Source organism: Corvus cornix, chromosome 1, assembly GCF_000738735.6.
Source record: "Corvus cornix cornix isolate S_Up_H32 chromosome 1, ASM73873v5, whole genome shotgun sequence".
NCBI classification, from domain to species: domain Eukaryota; kingdom Metazoa; phylum Chordata; class Aves; order Passeriformes; family Corvidae; genus Corvus; species Corvus cornix.
In genome coordinates this window covers 68,716,342-68,738,004 of record NC_046332.1, presented here as the reverse complement: position 1 = coordinate 68,738,004, position 21,663 = coordinate 68,716,342, and the positions used below count along the sequence as shown (strand labels likewise).

Here is a 21,663-nt window from a genome sequence, read left to right as displayed (position 1 = left end):
GACAGAGGAATAAAGATTTGGGAAGACTGTTGGAATGACCAAGTCAGCACAGCACATGGTATTTTTGACAATTATTAATTATGGATCATGCTTTCCACATATACTGAAGGCAGAAACTGAAAGTTCAGTTCTTCCATCTTTCACACCCCTCCTTCTCAACTGGCTGGGTAAACTAACAGTGTGGAACACATCATCCATCACAGAGAGCTTCAGACAAATTCTTGTTTTGGAGTCTACCTCCATTTCAACGTGTAGGAATTCTTGAGAGACAATGAAATTGTTGCCAAGAAGGTATGTGCTAATAAGAGGATGTTGTAATACTACGAAGACATACTCAATACAGTGAACACTTGACTCCTTATCTCCTTGTCTGCCAAAAAACACAGCCAAAGTAAAATGTTTCTCACCATCGGTATTTGCCACTTACATGGATCAGAGCTGCATGTGTTAGAGGCTGAAGGTGTGGAAGCTGAGGAGATAATTCCCTTCTAAAGACAGTGACTATTATAGCACTGTTTGTCATTCCTGCAAACAGGTAACTGCAGTCACATGTCCAACTTCTGGGTGATGCCAAACACATTATCCTCAGAGTTCTTGAGAAAAACGTCAACCAGGTAATAAAATTGGTGGTGTTTTACATTTATACACTTTGTAGTTAATAAACTAGGAGTCTAGTGTTTTTAGTGCCTTAAAGGTTTCCATGCCATTCCATGCAGGAAATCCAGTGCTTAAGTTCCACTGACATGAAATATCCATGCCTTTCCATGCAGGAAATCCAATGCTTAACTTCCATTGACTTGAAACATGAAAAAATTATTTAAAACACTTTGGGAGCCACATAAAAGCATGGCAACAACACATCATTCTCTTATTCCTGAACAAAAATGCCCCAAAGCCTTCCTTTCTATCTCCCAACATTTCCGCAAGCCCAGCATTACTGTCCCATTCTTGTACCTCCCTGACAAGAAAAGCAACATTAAAATTAATACGGCACAAATGCTGTACTAACAGACACCCACGCTGCTCTACCCTCTGTTAACATCACCTCTCCTTCTATACTGCCACTTGTCAATTATACTTCCATGCCATGGCTTACTTTGAATAGAAATGGTTTGGGCACCAACCTGTCATGTCTCATTTTTCAGAAAAGCAACATGCATATACCTGTAGCACCAAAAATAGCAACTATATGTTGTTTTGAACAACACATTTATTTCCTTGCCCAAGTGTGAGCTGTAATCTGTAATGTTACATACAAAACCCTGGCTGGAAATGGACTGTTTAGAATTAACTTGGGGGGAAGACCCAAGGTATAGGAAAGTAAAATGCAGCAGAAAGAAGAAAATTGTGATTATAGTAAGGAAAGAAAAGAAGTAAACAGCAATAATGGAGGGTAATTTAAACAGTGAGTAAGCACTGAGAGACAAATGTTCCAGACCCTAGAACATATCTCAAATGCAGTACGAAAAAGCAGCAATGTCTCAGGATAGTTTGGGAGTGACATTATCTCCAACTACTTTAACAATCAGCCCCTATAAGATCTGGAACAGAAGCAAGGTGTCATAAGCACCCCTCACAGCACAGCTGCATTAACAGCAAACTCAGGAATAAGAAAGAAAATGAAAATCTGAAAACCCTGATCTGTATTTTACTGCATCCACAATGGACATGTGTACATCAAGCTTGAAAGCCCCAGAGGTTCTTCTAACCGACTATTAGCCTGCTAAAACATGCTCTTCTTTACTTCCTGTTTCTTTCTTCATTTGTGGTCAACTTTGCAGCATTTTAAAACAGACTAAAGCAACAGCTTTCATGACCAGGTGATGACAGATTACATTTTGTAGAAAACTGCTTAACAGTTAACAGTTAACATATCTTAATCATTTACACAAGCTTAAACTATTTGTCACAATTTATGTACAATTCATCTTTAAAATGGCACTGGCACTTGGCAGAGAAAAGACCACTTCTCAGAAAAGCATGCAACCCACCTCCATTAATCCTATTTGGTTGCTGCTCTGGAGTTTGGGCTTGAGGAGAGTAGAAGGGCTGCTGATAAGTATTTGTAGGGAATTGTGGGGACGTAGGGCTCCTCCTGCAGTCCCGGATACTGGAGAAAGTCTGTGAGTGAGGAATCCCTCTCTGGAAGGGGGAGCAGCGAGTCAGACGTGGCTGTGGAGGTGGAAGGTGGTCAAACTCTTCCTCATCCTCAAGACTATAGTGATCATACTCCTGGTCACTGCATGTCCCTTTTTTTCCCGCATGCAGAGAAACACTGGAAGTGTGCCTTGACACAGATGCTGAAGTTGAAGCATAGTCTTGCCTAAGGCCTGTAAATTCCAAGAGGAGGATGATTCAGCTTCTGCTAAGTGATTAACTCTTAATATGCACTTCAATCTTGAAAACGAAGCAGGTAAGCAGACAATTTTACAGCAAGAATTGGATTTAAAATGTAATTAGGCTGAAGATCTGACGTAGGATTCATCTCATCTACCTTTCAGGCATCTGATCTACCTTTCAGGCATCTAAGTCTGAATTCTTTCCCTCAAAATCTTTTTAATACTAAAAAAGAATACAGGAGTCTCCAAAAGACATCTTAGATGCCTTTCTTAAGATGAACCACCCTCAGGAGGTACCTATTTCTCTGCCAATAAAAAGACCACATGGGTACTAAGTTTTTAACTTCTCAATACTCTTAATTAGAGGAATTGCACTCACATTAGTTTTCCAAGCTATTGATATTAAACTTTTGTATTCATGCAACAAAAATGTTTACAATGACATTTGTTAAACTTACAACCCATCTAGATCTTCTGGCTCTCCAATCTCCCTGAACAAGAATTGGTTCCTGATAGCATCCAGTATCATGGACAAGGCCTAGTGGTAACACAACTGTATTTTACACAGGTACACAATCCTACCACCCTATTCTCAGAATGCCAGGTTTTGAAAACCATCTCGCTATTAGCACTACCCTGTAAGAGCCTGTTTGCTCCAGGTCAAGCGAGAGGGAAGCATTCACATCCCTTGCACATGCCTCCTTTCTCCAAATGCACAGCAGCTAAGGAAAAAACATTGCACTTCCAGGAGCCAAGTAATTATCTGACAGTAGCTGCAGATAACAACCTTCCTAGACTTACAAGAAGCCCTCAGCTTTAACAGATGTCTTTGCCTCATAATGGAAGCTTCTTAATATGCTTCCTCACCCCCTCCTCGAGTGGGAGTTTCTATTTCTGGCTGTGAAGAGAGCGTGCCTGCGTGCACGTATAGAACTGCCACCTTCCACGGGATTAAGTGGTCAACAACTGTCACATGCTCAAACATTCCCCACCAGCTGCTGCTACAAGGATGAGATACAACCACTGCACCTGACACAGAATAGAAGAAAAACCAGCATTTTTCTTTCCAGTCTGCCAATGCCCTGATTCTTTAAAGAGCTAAGTACCCAAAGTACTTTTTAAACCTTACTCTAAAAAAGATGAGCACAGCTGTCATTTAAGTAATGCAATCCTTTGTATCTTTGACAGTCATATATTTTTTTGCTTTTTAAAATTAGAACACTTGTTAATTTCGCTGCAGAACATGATGTGTGCCACTAGATACTCCGCAAGTTCTCCTGTTGACAGGTGATCACTCTGCCTGCTCAGTCTGGTGGCTTCAGCCAGACCACAGCTCTGATTTTTTCTTCCCATTTTGTTATTTTTGTTTTATATAATCACTTATTACTTGGCATTTTCATTCAGGCCCCATCTATGAATTTCTCTTGCTTCTAATCTCATCACTTCCTCCTTGATATCTCACTTGTCACTAACAGGATGCGAAACAGATACTCCACTTACTGTCTCAGTGACCTCTAAGTCAAATGCCCTTTATTTATTAATAAAGAAATTTTACAGAAACTACTATTAAGCTAAACTATAATCTATCTCAAAGAAGACTCTAGGCTCAGATTTGTGCATTATCAGTAGTTTTAAACCAAGATATTAAATTTAAAGGCCCCAATTCAGTATTTAAGGGGCATTTAATTTCAAAACTCACCTGACAATTTAAGAAAATTGAAGTGGAGGCAAAAGAAGCCAAGAGAGCTGCTTATTTTTACCTTTCTCTTGAAATGCACGTATGAGAACAATGCTTCAGCATCTTCCCTCTCCAGAAATAATTTTATTTCAATTTATATTCAGAAAAATATAAACATCAAATTTTGAAATCCAGTACCAGTTCAGACTAACCTTAACCCAACAACGTGCACACCTTCTCCGTGCAGGTGAAGAGTCTTTCCACCTGCCACTCAAGAGATAACACCGTTTAAAAAAGAACCATTTGACGGGAGACCAGACTGGAGCAGTTTTAACTGTTATGGGAAATCTTCCTCAGACTATTATGAAAACCAAAAAAAGCACCACCTACTCTCCTCCTGTAGACGAGCCATGATCTGAACATCAGTGAGGTCCTGCAGCTTGTATCCCATGGAAATGGAATCATCTTCCAGCTCTGAAGTGCTCAGTTCACTGTCTATGGATGACTGTGGACTCAAAGGGGAACTCCTAGAAATGTACCCTATGTAAGAAAACATACACTTTAGGCTACAAATATGTCTGGCCAGCTTTCATTCAGAATCACCTGCTCTTTACATTACAATACCTGAAAACATTTTCTGAATAGCACATAAAAACTTTCAGAAGTGTAGTTCAATTCAGTAACAATTAGCAAAGAGCTTTGATATTCATGAGAAGTATTAAGTGTAGGAATGGATCATTCCTCGGCTTGTTCCCAAAATAGCATTGCATAGCCTAGACAATGAATAATTTACCCAATACTGTTCTGATACAGCTCAGATTTGTTAGTGTAGTCTAACCACATCGGCATTTGCATCTCTCTTGTGGCACTGTGGTTCTCCCTACCCTGTTTTGAAAAACAAGTGGGTATGTGTCACCAACTTCTGCTCAGTACTCAGATGCTGTGTCAGAGCCGTTTAGCTAATTGTACTGTTCTTTTTTTAAACTGTTTATAATTATCATATAAATCAATGACAGTAACAATTAAGATTGAACATTATGCAACAGAGAAAGCATTCCTTCCTTCACAGAGCTATCTTTTGGAAAGGCTCTGGATTCTACTTTTTCCCCGTGTGCGATAGTGAAATATAAACTAATTTGCAATCAGTTGCATAAACTAGTTGTTGTCCAACTTTAAAGAAAAATCCCTAAATCAACTAAAACAGTAAATAATTTTCTAATATCCTCTGGACCACCAGAGACCCACACCCTGCAGGGCAAGAATTGCTGTGACTATGGGTCACCAGTTGTGCTTGTATCACAGGTGTGTTTGCATCCTCTTGCACTGCTGAAAGCAGCCACCTAAAATTCATCCTAAATTCAGCTATTTTCTAATATCTCCAAAAGAAAAGGACAGGCAGGGGATTACTTTGCTTTGGAAGGATTGTATGGAGTAAATGTGTTTGCTTTCTTTCTTAAATGTGCAAGTTACAGCAGTCCCTGAGGTTCCGCAGAGGTAGTAACAGCTGTGCTCTTTTGGAGCAGCACTGGGAAGCTAGACAAGGTACCTGAGGCTATCTCAAACAGCATGAGTTCATTTAGGAACTAGGCTTCATCCCACTGAATAGGGAGTACATTTCACTCACATGCAGACAGCTACAGCAGGCGCTGTCTCGAGCTGTATCTCACCCACAGTGCCCATATCCCTTAAAACAGGGCTTTCTGCAGTGATTTCATGCATCGTAAGGAACACTGCATGCAGATTGGTGGGATACTGATGCTGACATCCTCAGCCCATGCCTGCTCCAGCCAGCAATAAAATGTTAATGCCTCTCCCCCAGAAGATTATTTTCTCCACTACCACTGCAGTTTAAGAGAAGTCATAGATACAAACTGACTCCTGATATCTGTTGTGAAGAAGGAAAATGCAAATCCCTGCAATTTACAGACCACAGAAAGTTTCCAGCTTTCCTAGGACTTGTGTGTTCCCTGAAAATCAGTAGAAAAAAAAATAAATCTTAAACATTAGCAACAAGACTAGTATGAAAACAGGCATAGATTTGCCAGCTCTTTTTATCATAGAGAAATTCTCGTTGCAATTTCATTACACAGCTGCATGTATGTTTCTGCAGACGCAAGGAAGGGGCACCATGGGGCAGAAATGAGCAACAAAGCTGGGGACTGTTTAAGTTGATACAGTCACAACTGTACTATTGGGTGACTCATTAGTTATATCTACTAGCATCACTTTCCCATAACATGCTGCATAACACCTATAGTTAACAGCCATATTTTAGGTCATTTAAAAAAAACGCAACAATCTCCCTCGGACATGCGAGTTCATAGACAATCATCCAAAAAGTGTACTGCTGTTAAATGCTAGCAGGATTAGATTAAATCAAGCATTTTTGTAAGCACTGTAAATCAATAAAAAGATAAGCATTACCTGTCCGTTCGGGTGTTAGTATTGCTTTACTGGAGGTTTTAGAGAAGCTGGGACTATTAAAGCCATTGGTATATGGGGTGAGTCTTGCAACAGGACTATAGGGGAAAGCCAAGGAGACAGGTGTAGAGAAGAGGTTCCGCCATCGGCTAGCTGTTACAGGTGTGAGGGAGGAGGGGAAAAAACAAGATTTACAGTTATTAATAGAACAGTACCGTTAGAGAGAAAAAGCATCTCATCTTAATCTGTTCATCATACGTTTTTTACTTATTACAAAAGCAAAATAATGGTGAATATTCCACAGCAAATCAGAGTATCATCATAGTCTTTTACATGTAGAAGTGAGCTCCAAGAAGTTTTTCAGCAAATATATCTGTTTACTATTTTCTATGTATATACCTTTTTTGGTATTTATTCATCACATACATCACTGGGTGACAACACACAAATAATAGAGGAAGTAAAAACTGCTACAGTTAGAAGAGAAACAAAAACGAAATTTGTAGTGCTCTTCAAGGAATTGTTAATGGCAATCAATCATCACACAATTCAATTACCAACAAAAGTATCAGTTATGGGAGTTAAGAGACACAGTAGTAAAAGACGCTTAACCATGAAGAGCTAAAAACAACTGTAATCCCATATCAAGCTTTTAAGCTACCATATTTTCCCTTCTCTTTTTACAGCATAAAATTCCTGATTGCATAAGCACTTTTTTTTTTTTTCTTTTTTCATTGTTTCTGGAGTAACAAAACAAGGTATCCCTTTTTCTACATATTGTTTACAAAAAGCTTGCAAGGCACCTGGTCTTCTAAGCAATATCAGAAAGTGCTCAAAGTAGGCAAAAATAAAGCTAAAGGCTTATTTAATTTACATTTATTTACCTTTTCTTAGCTCATCCAGTAAAAATATTAATACAACTATCCTTTGTTTTGCCTATTTTACATACCTTGAAAAAGTAAAATAAACAACATTCCCAAGCTCTTCCAAAAATAAATAAATATTAGTAATAAAATTGTTTTAAGAAAAAGGGAAATTTTAAAATATATAAATTTCAGAGAACTCATACAGATACAAGGAAAGATGAAAAACATATGACAGTATTGGGTTTTTATAATAGAATCTATTTTGTACTCACAGATGTTAAGTACAGTGACACAAGAGGGGGAGCCAGGAACATACTTATACTTAGCTTTGAAACCAATGGCATAAAAAAATAAAGCCATTCTCCATCACATGGCTACTTAAAACCACAATCTGCTGTGTTATTTGGACCTGTTCATCTGGTCATTTTACACACTAACAGCTACTCAAAAAATACTCAAGTTTTCTGTTTTCAAACCTCACTACCACCAAAACGATTTAGCAGGACACAAAAACTTTATTCCTCCTCCTTGCTAACATCAATTCCAAGCAGCCATGGGAACAGCAGGGAAAGATGTCTTGGCGGGCTGTCAGTCACATCTTCACAACCTTTTGGAGTAACCAGTTTGTCACCAATCCAAACTATTCCTTTTGCTTTGACTCACTTAAATGTATCCTGGGTTTGTAAGGAGTACAAGCCTTTTCAACTCTTCCCATAAGCGCTGCTAAGCTTGGAGTGAAGACAACTGCCTGGTTACAGCACAGGCACAAAGCAGTCTGCTGGGGACAGGGAGTACCTGCAGGGCTCAAGCTCTGAGGAAGGTAGCTAAGTACACATTAGTAACATATAAAAATTCAAACAGTATTCTTTGCTGTCCCGTCATCGAAGAATTATTGCAATTCTCTCATTTTTGGTGATTCTAGCTCCTTCAAGCTCAAGGAAACCCAAAATTCTGAGATCTTTAAAGGCAGCACCAGCACCACTTTCAGGAAATTGCTCGATGCCAAGCCACACAACACAGACTTCCCGCCTGGATTCTTTGCCCTTAAAGTGATCAGTTCTAAAGTGAAGCATTCAAGTGTCTCAGGACAAAAAGGAGAGCAAATACAGATGGACACAACTCTACAAACTAGCAATTAACACAAATCCCTGGGGATGAGATTAATTCACAAGGTGTTAGTAACAGCAAATTGATCTGAGGCATTCACTGAAAGAAATGCATACGACAAGAGTAGATCTCAGTATCACATCCACAGCTAATGTCTGTCATGTCCACCAGGAACCATCAATAAGAGCAAGGGATGACAGCTCCTTGCGATTTCATTTTCCTGCCTAGCACAAGCTACTGCTTTGTAGCAGCCTGATCACTTGCCAGGCCAATTAGCTGCCAGCATGTTCTCACCCCCAGATGTGGTCAGGCACACAGTATAAATAAACATCATTCATTACCCTCTACAATAACTGCTGTGAGCTGGCCCACGGAGCACAAGGCAACGGTTATCGTGACTATGAAAGCAAGAACCCACACCAAGAATACAATGAGTATTTATGGCCAACCAGATTTCAAACTCCTCTTTCAAATGACATGTGTTCTCAGGGAAAGGTGGATGGAAGAGGCCAAGAAGCTCTATCTACACTAACCTCTATATATACTAAATCTCTAGGGATACCAATGTAAAATATTCACAATTCTACAAATTTCTGTCACTGTGCCCAAAACAGAGCTTTGTAGTTTAAGCATCAGGAAAGGATGGATACTTTTGAGGCATGCGGTTAAATCCATTGTTTAGGATCAAATACAGAAAATGGTTTTCATTATATTTCAAATGGAAATATCAATGTACAAATTGACTACTTTACCATACTAACAAAGACATCAAAATTAGACTTACTGAAGTCTTGTGCTAATGCCAAAACCATAAAAAGGTACGTAGGAAGCGAGTGCTACAGACATGTAGGCAAATACGTAAACTCATGTAAAATTTGTTAAATCCCAAAATTGTGCAATGGATAGTCATTTTAGAATAGTTATTTTCCTCCAAACTGAATCTTAGACTGTCCTGGTTAGCATGATAAGCACCAGTCTACTACGCACTGATGAGACAATGTTTTTAAGACCTTTATTTTAAGTTTAAAATACCAGCTGTTAAGCTCTGAATTTTACAGTATTTGTAGCTGCTTCTTAAAGCCCCAGTGCCAGTTGCCTGCAGATGAAGATGATTGGGTACCCTTTAAAAACAAAATTTCTAATCTTAGCAGTTGAATAGAAACATAGATAATCCTGCTCTGAGTAACTTACAGTGAAGATGCACTGAAGGAAGGAAGAGATTCGGCCATGGAAAGGAAAACAGGGGCATCTGTTTCCATCAAGAGAAAAGAAGCAAAAAAATCCATTTCATTTACTGACAGCAAAGAGGTAAATGCTTTCAATTTGACTTCTTGAAGTATTAAAGCGGTGGAACAAATATTGTAATAAAATAAATTGTCCCAGTCATCTTAAGTCTACAGTTATTAGAAGTGTCCAACTTTTTGGGTGTGATTTCCTTGGTTTTGGTAAATTCTTAGAAAACAGACTGCTGATAATGCACTGTGTTACACAGTACCTACTCTAGTATGTTAAAAAAGGACTTTTCAAACTGACCATTTAAGTAAGCAATCAAAACCTTTCCTGCAAAAAATAAAATCAGCAACAAGTGAGACTGCTCAGATCTTTAAAATATTTACTAACAGAACTGAAGGTTTAAAAATTAATTAAGACCTTATTTTTATAACATTCCTGGAGCTATCAAAAGGCTAAAACAGATGAAAATAGTAACTCATATAGGAAAATATGAGCAACTAATTAAAAAATAAAAATACTCACCATCATGACTCCTGTGAATTATCAGTATTTAGTAAGAACTGCTAGAAAATTTCACAGGAAAGCCTGAACAAATGAACATCTACAGAACTGCACTGCTCAAAAAGAGCGGCCCACCCTGCAAAACCACAGGATGCTGTACCATCTTTAAAGCAATTCCCATCCTAAAATTAGTTCCTCATTTAAGCTATATAAAGTAAAAGAACTTCCTAAACATATACAGAAGCATGTTTTTGAAAGGGAAGATGAAATTTGCCATTTAAATTAGTGGAAATGTTCATCACCTGGAACACAAGGTAAAAATTGGCAGAGATCCTCGTTATGTTGTTTTAATTTTGAGGGGGTTATACTGATGTAATCAGGGACAGTTCAAGCACAGGACCTCTACCTGAGGAATCAGATACACCTAGAACATCAGATGTGATATATCTAGGACATGTGGGTGACCAAGCACTGGAAGAGGTTGCCCAGAGACGTTGCGGAGTCTCCCTCACTGGAGATACTTGAAAGCCATATGGACACAACCCAATGCAATGTGTTATAGGATGACCCTGCTTGAGCACAGAGGTTGGACCAGATGACCCACTGTGGTCCCTGCCACGTTGAGCCATTCTGTGATTCTGTGGATTCTATTAGCTAAGGCTATCAGGGTTTCCAAGAAACCAAATCAAGTACACGCACATTATAAACACCTTCTACTTTCATAACTCCATCATGGAACTCAGCGAGCTCAGTTTGCCAGAACAAGAACTTACTTCCACTCTAAGCAACACAAATAAAAAGTACTCTTTTGCTGTTAATACAGAAAACAGTAAAAATAATATATATCAGTGTTGTACTACTGACTAAACATGCTAAATTATATGAAGCATTATCTGGCTTGTTTATCCACTCAAGTTAGCTTAAGTTTTGTACAGATCTCCAGGGCCAAAGTCAAAAATACATTTTAAGCTCAAGCTGAAAGCAAATTATATTTCATACATGCAGACATTTGAAATATGGGTTCTAATTACATAGCCTGAACAAAATCCTCTTTCAAGCCAGCACTGAAGGAACATTTACAATACTGTCAATCCACAGTACTGCAAATACTTTCCTGCCATAGAGCAGAAAACCCAAACCACTTCCCTGGTGCATTCTGCATATGTGTGGCTACGTAGCAGCCACACTTAAAGATATCTCTCATGGGAGATACCATAAATACAGAGACCTATATGGAAAACAGAAGCATTTAGCTGATCACAGGAGAAAATCAGGAGTACTAGGAAGAATTCAAAACTCTCTCTTTACCATAGAAAAGAATGCCTAAGCCAGCTAAGAGGCATCACCTCAGTGAGGTATATCTACTATCTCCCTCCCAAAGATGGGTATTTAACCTTCACTTTTGGTTCCTGTAAAAAAGCAATTCAGAGTTTGAAAACTACTCCTGCAGTCAGATACACATCTGGGAATAGCTAAGTGTCTAATATGCCTGAAAAGACTGACAGAGGAAAACATGAAGGTATTCCCCACTACCCATTGATTAGTGCTGTTATTGGGACACTGGCTCAAGAAGCAGGAAACACAGGTTCCCACTACTCTGTGGAGATTTACGTGAGTCACTTGAAAACTCAGAGCTCCTGTAAGAACTTGAAGCAGAACCAGGTAGAAGACAGGTGCTAGATACTTACTGGGAACCAATACTGTGCTGCCCTATCCTGTAACAGATCTTCAGGGAGCCAGGTTTTCAAAGAAAGAGAATCTGTATTTCAGTAGCTCCCGAACACATGGACCTCAGAAGTACGTGCAATCCTTTGGTCTGCTTCACGGGGTGAGGCATTCAGCTTCCGTGCTCAGAAGGACTGTAACACCTCCCACAGTTTATCAAAACACAGTGCTTCAAAGCTTTCCTTTGCAATTTTAAGTCCTAAAAATTCACATTTTTGAAAGAATTATGGGTTTACAATTTACAAGATTGTAAAATATGGGCTTAAGACAACAATGTTTTCAGTTCTAGTAACTCTGAGTAAAGAGCATTGAGCTGTACCTGTTAAATCTGGAAGTTAGTTTGGGGCATGTCCATTTTCCCATCTTGTTGAATATTACACAGCAAACTTCTTGATTTTTCAAGCAGCACTCTCCTAGTTCCAGTCTCCCATAGCCATCAGCTTTGGTCATCCCATCAGCTTATTCCAGTTATATTTCCTAACCACAGCTGTAGCTCAGTCAGCCATCCTACTAGCGGCAGAAAATTTTGCCATCAGGCACAGTCACACCTCATATGCTTAATGCACGTTTGCAGTCACAGTGAAACTGTCACTGCCCAAAACTATTTCTCTGCCCTGTCACACAGAGCTCAAAAAATGCTTGAGGCTTGTTTGTCATTTCTGTCTGTTGATTTCTCCATCACGAGAGGCACAGCACTCCCTCATCCCCAACTGCAATGAGAACAGAAACTTCCCAAGTATAGACTGCACAAGGTGAGTTCTTTCAAGAGTCAGAAGAATTGAGAGGTGGGGGGAAGGTGTTTTAAGATTTGGTTTTATTTATCATTACTGTACTCTGATTTGATTGGTAATAAAATAAATTTTTCCCCAGGTCGAGTCTGGTTTGCCCATGATGCTAACTGGTGACTGATCTCTCCCTGCCCTCATCTTGACCCACAATCCTTTCATTGTATTCTCTCTCCCCTGTGCAGTTGAGGAGGAGAATGATAGCATAGTCTTCATGGGCATCTGGCGTCCAGCCAGGGGCAATGCACGTCATGGACAAACACCAATAAATTAGGAGGAGCTGAGAAAATTAATAAAGACTGTCTACTTGCCTCTAAGCCTAGGAAAACAGAAAAGCAACTTTAAGAGTATGTGAGAACTTCAGTTTTAAAAATACGAGAAAACTGGGAGTACCTGAAAAGTTTGTTTCCCAATTCATTCACAAGAAGCACATCTCCTTCTGAAAAATTATATTTAAAAGATCTAATACTAGCATAGAATGAGAAAGCAGTTCAGTTGGTATGTATCAGTATAGAACTGCTTGATACATAGAGCTACAACATATACCTCAAGGGCTGCCCCAGCAAAACCAGCACAGACCTCTTTTAAAGGTGCAATCAGAAAGCCTGTCTAAATAGCAGCAGTTTCTATAACTTTTAGCTAGCACAGCAAGTAATGCAATCGGCAGTGGTGTCTGGCATGCTGCTATTGGTGACAAAAATTTAAATTTAAGATTCAGGACTAATCCTTTGCATGACATAGTCCAGTTGTGCCAGTGATTACCTATCGGTGTGAGCAGGGAAGTTTCAAAGGTAAATGTGTAACTACTGTACTTTGATGTATTCCAGTGAAAGGCTGACCTGAAAATTGGTTTTGAACACATTGAATGTTGAAAAAACAACCACAGCACTGTCCAGCTGCAGCATGCTGAAGAGCACGGAAACTCCAACCACCATTCTTTGACCCAATTTTGTCACAAAAATGATTTTATGACATCAAAGAATTCAAAAGACCAGAAAGGACATGGAATTGAGAGGTATAAGCTACTTCCTACAAATCTCAAAAAAGGATACTACATTTTAACTACGTGCTTTGGAGGGTTGGGTTGTGGGTCTTTTTTGTTTTGTTCGGTTTTTTTAACTTGGCTCTTTTTTTAAGGCAAACCCTTTACTGTACACCTATGTAAAACAGACAAGCACAGGGGCCTTGTGAAAAATGCAACAGCATCCATTTTCCTCCCACATGCACAACTCTCTCTGCACACACACGTCCAAAAGCAAATTTTCTGATTAGAGCTAACAGCCAAACTTGGCTTCCCAGCTTCCCTCTTTTGAGAACTCAGCCAAATACTGTAATACTAAGCCTTAGGCACGACCTAGGGCCCAAATCTCTGTTCCCTCCCCAGCTCCCCATTTCTATATAAAAAACGTCAATCTGATGTATTTTCATTCTATTTGGTGGACTGACCAGAATCCATGAGCATACATGAGCAGCTCACATTGCAGCTTGTTTCAAGTAAGACAGACCTTTCTGAACAGAATACTCATTGTCATGTATTATTAGAGTAACCCGGAGATATAGCCCCAGATTCCTCTACCAAACTATTAGTATTTCATTCATTAAGAAGAGTGTTTACCCCACTTCAAATAAGGCATTAAGAGCCTTCAAAAACACAGGATTCTTACCAAAGGGCATTGTGAATGCAAAAATTAACATGGGAAGACTACACAAACTCACAAAAGAAGAATCCACCAAAGGTTAATAAATCACATATAATTCAGAGTTCACATCTGGTTCTGTCAGTCACTGAACTGGATATACAGCTGGGATGGTGTCAGGGCAGGCATATAAGCTACTTCCCCATATTCTCTCTCTTCCAGTATCTGTTTATGGTGCTTTAGGATGCTGCATCCTATGTCCCAGACGCAATGAAGATGCTCACACGTACAGACATTGATGGCTGGCCTAGTCACCTCAGGACACTATTTATTTCTAAGAGGAAGGAGAGGGCATTATTCATCTCACCTCTGCTTGCAAAGGACATGAGCTGTGCCCCTTTGTCTGCTCTGCACACAATGGCAGCCCTGTGTGTCTGGCTTCAATACAGAGCTCTGCATATATTCAAACAGAACTCACTCTGACTGCATTCATTACAGAGAACAATAAACAGAGCTTAAAAACAGAGTTCAAAGACTGCATTCAGTTTTCACTTTTTCTAAGCAACTGAAAAAGACAACTCTTGCAGCAGTAGAGCACCGCAATGCTTACATACATCCTACTGAAACAGCTTGTAGATACTCATTGAACGACTTTCTCAGCAGCAGTTCCAGTTGAAAGGGTACCTTTATGATAATTAATTTTTTTAAACAAGGGAAGAGTTTCTCAATCCCCTTTACCAGGAAGATGAAGCTCAGTTGTATCATCACATTTAAGGGAGAGATGAGAAGTGGAGAAGAGCAGCAGGAAGGTGGGACTGCTGAAGTAGCATTGCCACCAAAAGAAACACACATCAGAGAACAGCCTCCAAGATGCGTGTAAGGGCCCGTGAGATGAACTCAAATGTCCGACATCAGTCACTTCCTCACACAGTGCAGAGTAAAACAACAGCATTTTCATTGTATTTTAACAATTAGCAACAAATAAGGGAGAAAAATGGTAACTACCTCACAATGTCACTCACTGGGTAAAGATCTACCACCATGACATGCAGACAATGCACCCAAGGCCACTGAAACATCTTCCTCCAACTCTTCCTGTGCCAGCTGGACAGACCTCCTGCCTCCACTGGTTCTGGCTGTAAATTTTCAGGTCTCTGGTTAGGTTTACCCAGCAGGTACTGACTGAAATGGGCAGGAAAGTTATCATCTAATAATCTCAGCTAGCAGATGTGAAGGGGCAGCAATTCCTGTAGGCACAAAAGAAGAGCTCTGACGAAGCTCTGAAGAGGCTAATGCATCAGCCAGGTGAAGGAAGGACTGTGGCAAGAAACTAATATCTCTTCCACAATCAGCATACCTTTGCAAGCAGCCAGCTGCACCCAGTCTGGTGAGGATAACTAATCTGTTGAAATAAGCTTGCCAAAAGCTCCACACCACACTAACTTAGGAGTTGTGGCTTTACTCTAATGTGGAAAGGGTGTCTTCACAAAGACATTCTATTGCAGTCTATAGCACTAAGATTTAAGTAGAGCTGTGTCAGAAGTCATGACATATATACAATTTTAACATTGCTGGAGCATTGTGATCATCATGAATCACATTTTACTCACTGCCTGTTAATCCAAAAGGGAATAATTTTCACCTGCACAATTTGTGACAGTTTGTATTTTCCTTAATAAAACACAGGTCTATCATTGATTACACACACACACACGTTACCATAACATCAACATAAGCAAAATCCAAACTCTCATACTCATCGCATAAACACCATGAAACTCATCCTAACCTGGTTTTCCCTCTTGAATTTGTTACCTTTGGTAAACGCTTTGTTTGTATTTCAGTGACAGTGTGATAGAGCAAAATCCCACAGAGTATTCTGGGAAGAGTATTTTGCAATCAGAACTTGTTTAATTGTTCCGTTTGCCACAACAGTCCACAAATCATAAAAACAGGTACATTTTAAACAGAAAAAGGTCTTTTCCTTTAAATGCTGGCTCTTGGGTCTGTAGCATCTCTCAGGTCTGAGAGACAGTGTGTCTGGATCTCAGGACATCTCTTCACTGCCTACTTGCTTGCAGAGCACTAGCAACCTTTGCCATATAGTTCGTACCTTTTAAATGCAGTGGAGATTTGCTTTGCAGATCAGTATGACATACCCTTTCTAAGTCTGAAACAGTCAAGGGAATGCCTGCAGATGGAGTATGTGGCTGCAGGCATCAACTCTGCAGCTGCCGTAATTCAAGACTTGCAGCATCTTCAGCAGAGATGCTCGCCCAGGATGCAGCTCACACAGTAAAACACTGGTTACCAGAAGTTTGATAGCCACCATTCTAGATTTATTACCACCACAGTTCTGTGGGTCATGGCCATTACCCAGAAGTATGAGGACATAGGCAGATCTGTTTTCTCTGGCTCAAAACTGTCGTACTGTCATCATCTCACAGAGAGGTGCCTTTAACTGTAACTGGATCAATGACATATCCTCATGGAGAAGGAAAGTGGCACAATCTTGGCAACCTCACCAGAAATCAGGTTGTTTTGTAAGGTTGTCACTGATTTTCAGGTCTGGTGTACAGAGACAAAGAAAGTTTAAAATCTAAAGTCAGGCCCTGATCAAGACATTAAAAAAAGACAGAAATTCCTTCCACTTTGAGATGGAGACTAGCTAAATAGTTATTTTGCAAGACTTCAAACCACTTAACAGAAAGGAACAGGAGAGCTCCAGCTCTACAACCCTTCCTGGGCACATCCCCTGGGGCATGCTGAGCCCACTAACTCACAACTCTTGATAGCCAAGATTCTGGATCAATGACAAGAGAAACATAGTATCATACACACAATGAATAATGTATGTTGGAGTGGGAGGGTTTGCTCTAATCTAGGCTAACAATCATAAACCTGTGCACTTAAATAAGCCCCTCATCATCCTAAAACATATCTAGTGGTAAAGTTGACTGCGAGAAATCTGACCTGCTGCTTCTTTGGACATGTTTATGTATTATTCAGAAGCAGGCTTTCAAGCTACCAATCCACCTGGTACATATACTGGTTATGTGACTTTTGTAAGAGGTCCTCCTCTTCCCCAGCCAGACAGCTCTGGCCCTTGGGGCTATCCTTATATGAGGAGTTTGCCTCACCACACCAAGAGGAAGGAGAAGCAGTTTAATGTCCCCTATTCAGAGGGCTTGGCTTCATCCACCCATGTACTTGCCATGTTGGCTGTAGTGACAATTTTTTTCAGTTGCAGTAAAAGCTGCTAAATTACTTTTTTGCTAGTTCTCTGTCAGATTACTCATTGAACTAGTACTTACGACAATGCTGCTTCTCTCAGGCATCTGCCTTGCAGCTAAAAGATACTTATTTCCCCTAACCAGTCTATTCCACACACCCACTCAATTCTTTGGAGTCCTTAATACAAAAACCGAGTAAGCCTGTTGAAGGGGTATTTTGCCAATAATTAGAATAACATCTGTAAACGACACACCACTGAGCAAAGCTGTTCTTTAAAGAACACTCTACAAGCATTGCCGTGAACTACACGGGCTGTATTAATACAAGGAGAACTTCCCAGAACAAATTTATGCACGTACCAGGGACTTTAGCCAAAGCAGGTCATGGATTTACATCTTTTCACATTCTTGAAGAACAAAACTATGCCACATTCACATCTTCAGCAGAGACCTGACCTTCCCTTGTACAAACAGCAGGAATACCACATGTAGCTCTGTTATGTGAGTCAGAAGAACCCTGTGGTGTCTAGGCAAGTTTTGCAAAGTCCTCCTCGAGCAATATCTCTAAATATAGTGCATCAAACTCCAGAGACTGAAATAGTTTGTACTGATCACTGCCAGCCAAATCTAGAGCATAAAATTACTGTATTTTCAGTCAGGTGGCATACCAAATCTCAGATTATCATATTTTTGACCTCAAATACAAAGCAGAAGACTCGTCTCAAAGTTGTTTGACACTCATCCCCAAAATCATACAATTAGTAGGCAAAATACCTTAAGGAACATAAAGGCAATGCACAAACCCCAGGTAAATTAAAGACTTCCAGTGACTGCAGTAGGCTTTGGATCAACATGGTCTTTTTTCTTACTATATTTCTACTATTGTAAGTTTTCTACTACTTCTATCTAGTATGTTAGACATAATTACAAAAGATTTTTAAAACGGAGTTTATTTAGTTACCTTCCTTTGTGCCATAAAACTGGAGACACTTGATTCTTGTCTCAGGTTAGTTCTGAAGTTGTAGAAAGCCTGTTTTCCAGAGAATTCATTCCATTATACCACAGGGTAAGTAAAAGCTGGAAATTCATTTTCCTCGATGATTAAAAATTCTTATGAGAGAGTTTCTTATGAGAGTTACAGTATGGAAGCCAACCTGAATTTCAGCCACAGAGGAGGAGAGAGAAGAATAGTATTTGGCAAAACACAGCATATTCTCCATCTTTAAGAAACTGTGATCTGTATTTGGCTCAACTAGTGTACAATATTCAAATGTGACCTCCAGTCCTAACCAAGGATGCTGCTCTCTGTCACTGGAGGAAGACAGATCTCAGGCTATGTAGATGTTGTTATTTTTCAACTAATCAAGGATTTCAAGCCTGAAGTTTAAGATGGCTTAAATAAAGTAGTATGACCCTTGTCTTGGCAGCACTTACAGCATGTTTAACAATGTTTAACAGAGACAGATATGAGAGACAGATATGGTAATTAGAAACCTGAAAGTCAAAATATGACATGAATGAATGTCATGATATTCATTTAAGTTGGATCCCAGTGACAGCTATACCAATGTATATTATCCATGCAGTACTGCGCTGTGTGGATGTATTGGAGCTGTTTGGCATGCTCTGCAGGGTGTAGACAGGCTGTGTGCATTGACAGGATCAACTCTTAGGGTCTACTTATGTTTTGGTAACACAACAAGAAGGTGTGAGGTCTCCTGTGTGCCTGCGTATGTTCCATACCCTTCAAAGCTACGAAGAACATGAGAAGCTTCTCTCTCATCAGCAAGCTACCTTCTACATAGCAAAAAAATTATGAGCTGTACAGTATTTTCTTAAATTCAGCCTGAGAAGGAGACCTGTTTTCAAAGCCAGTTAACCTAATCAGGCTTTTTTTAGTGCAGAAATACATCTCCCCACTCTCTTACAGCTGTACATTAGACATCCCCACTTCAATCAGCCAAGAGCAGATTTAAAACCCCACTGATAGCAATGCATCCACTCTTTTAGAAATGTTTTCAGTCCTTAGAAAATAACAGCTGCTTTGTAATTCTGATTCTTTGTATTGGTAGGTGCTGAGTCATTGCTGAGTCAATCACAGCAATCCCAGAGAACTCTACTGGACAGAATTCCCTTCTGCAGCTTTGATCTCAGGAGTTGAATAAATGATAGAAGAAGACAATAGTAACAGTACCATTGCAGAAAAACAAATTAACATCAAATCACAACTATGTAACAATAAGGACAAACATTCAATCACAGTATAAACAATTTTATTTTTAAAAAATGTTGAATATATTTCAAGAAGAGCTCAACTGCCATTGACAAAATGAACGAAGATGAAGGGTGCCTTTGCCCTTTCACTCTCTAAGTCCATGCTTAGGGGGTTCCTCTAGGATGAGGAGCAAGGCTTCCCTGTGTGATTTAAAGAACAGGGATTAGTTAACGCTCCTCACAGATCAGAGCTCAGCTACTACACAAGGTAATCTCATGCTGAAAATCTGCTATTCATTTAGTCTATACATGGTACTAGAGGTAAACTAAAAAAAATGCTATTATGTACGGGTTAGTGGACTCTTCAGAGAGGGTAACTCCAGTTAATAATAGCTCTCCTAAGTGGACATGTGCTATACTCCTAATCAGAAATATTAGCAACAATTTGAATCAAAGGTGTATTTCTGCTCTGAACAAATTGCTGAAGGGAAAATACAGTTAAAAATATATAATTACATTTCCTAAATTTAAATTTTCTGGTAGCATACATAATTCTTTTTTTCTTTGTTGCATTATCATCAGCAAACAGAGAAGCATAAAGGGGGAGGGATTCATTCTGTTTACAACAGACTCACAGAAGGACAACTTCCCATTCTTCTCCTAACGGTGTAGGGTCTTTATTATATACCAGGTAGAATTCAAATATGTGTCTGTTAGGATGTAACTCTCTTGATCATTCATGATACCACAGAAAAGATAAAATTAGTTCAATATTTACCCTAAATTGCACTTTTCCTAACATTACTGCTTAGTCCCAAAACTCCCCTGCGTCCCAGAAACACCCATAAAAACATTGTAGCTCCCCCTACAATTGTATCTACTTGCCATCTGTATTCACAGGTTAAATTTCTGGCAGGAGCCTTTTGCCTGAGAGCTCAATTTACAGTTTCTGACTCCAACACCATTCCAAGATGCCACACTCCCTTTTCTTTGTTCAAGTATATCTGCTGCCTATATTGAGTCAGACTGAAAAAGCTAAATCTTTGGCTCAAATTGAGGTCAAATGCAGCACTTACTCTCCAGGAACCCTGTGGCTTTTGGATAAATATAGCAGGTGTCACAGTTATGTGATTATCATGAGAAACTGTTAACACTAATACCAAAAGCAGAGAAAAGGGACAAAACACTTAAACAAAAGCTACTGTGAAACAGATTTTTCATACTTCTAAAACACCTAATAGGAAAAAATTCATGAAAGTTTATGATTAAGGAAAGTTGTAATAGAGGTTTAATTCACTGCCAAATATAGTAACATATTCAGAATATATATTCTCACACAGAATTAAGGTTCAACATCAATCTTGAGTTTAATTAAGAAGCACTAACCAAAAAATTACAAATAGGAAAATGGGTAAAGTGACACATAGATGTTTGATATATATATACCATTATCATTACTGCCATGGGGGTTAGGGCTTCTGCAACAGTTTTTAAGCTAAGCAGATCAGCCTCTTCAGATTCCCTTGAGAAAGACCAATGTCTCCTGACACTAACTCAGAGCACATTCCTACATTTAAGCTTCCCTGCGGTGATTTCAGGTATCAAGGGAGACTCCTTAAGTAAACTTTGCCTTGTGAGTACCTTCCAGATGTACCTACACTGCACCAAGAATTGTACAAGCATTCAACAAAAAGGCATTCTTTGCTCCTCACTAACAAACAACAGGGACAAGGTGGCAGAGGAGAAGAGTGTAGTACCACCCAAGAGCACGGTACAACAGGGAAAGCATGAGAATGGCACACAGACAGGAGTCAAAAGCACACTAACTGCAGAAGCACCATCTGCCCCTGTCTTACTGTTCAGGATAAAAGGTACTCTGCAGCACTTTTTACGTGTTTCCGTCACCAGAACCTGTCATGTTCAC

At 39.5% G+C, this 21,663-nt stretch overlaps 1 protein-coding gene across 1 annotated transcript in view; it reads right to left on the bottom strand.

Annotated features, from left to right (window-relative positions):
* The window catches only part of SLAIN1 (SLAIN motif family member 1), a 51,718-nt gene that overhangs the window by 15,071 nt on the left and 14,984 nt on the right, over positions 1–21,663 (bottom strand). The window contains 2 exon segments of the mRNA XM_039551720.1: positions 1,992–2,330; positions 4,408–4,557. Coding sequence (XP_039407654.1) covers positions 1,992–2,330; positions 4,408–4,557 — 489 coding nt within the window.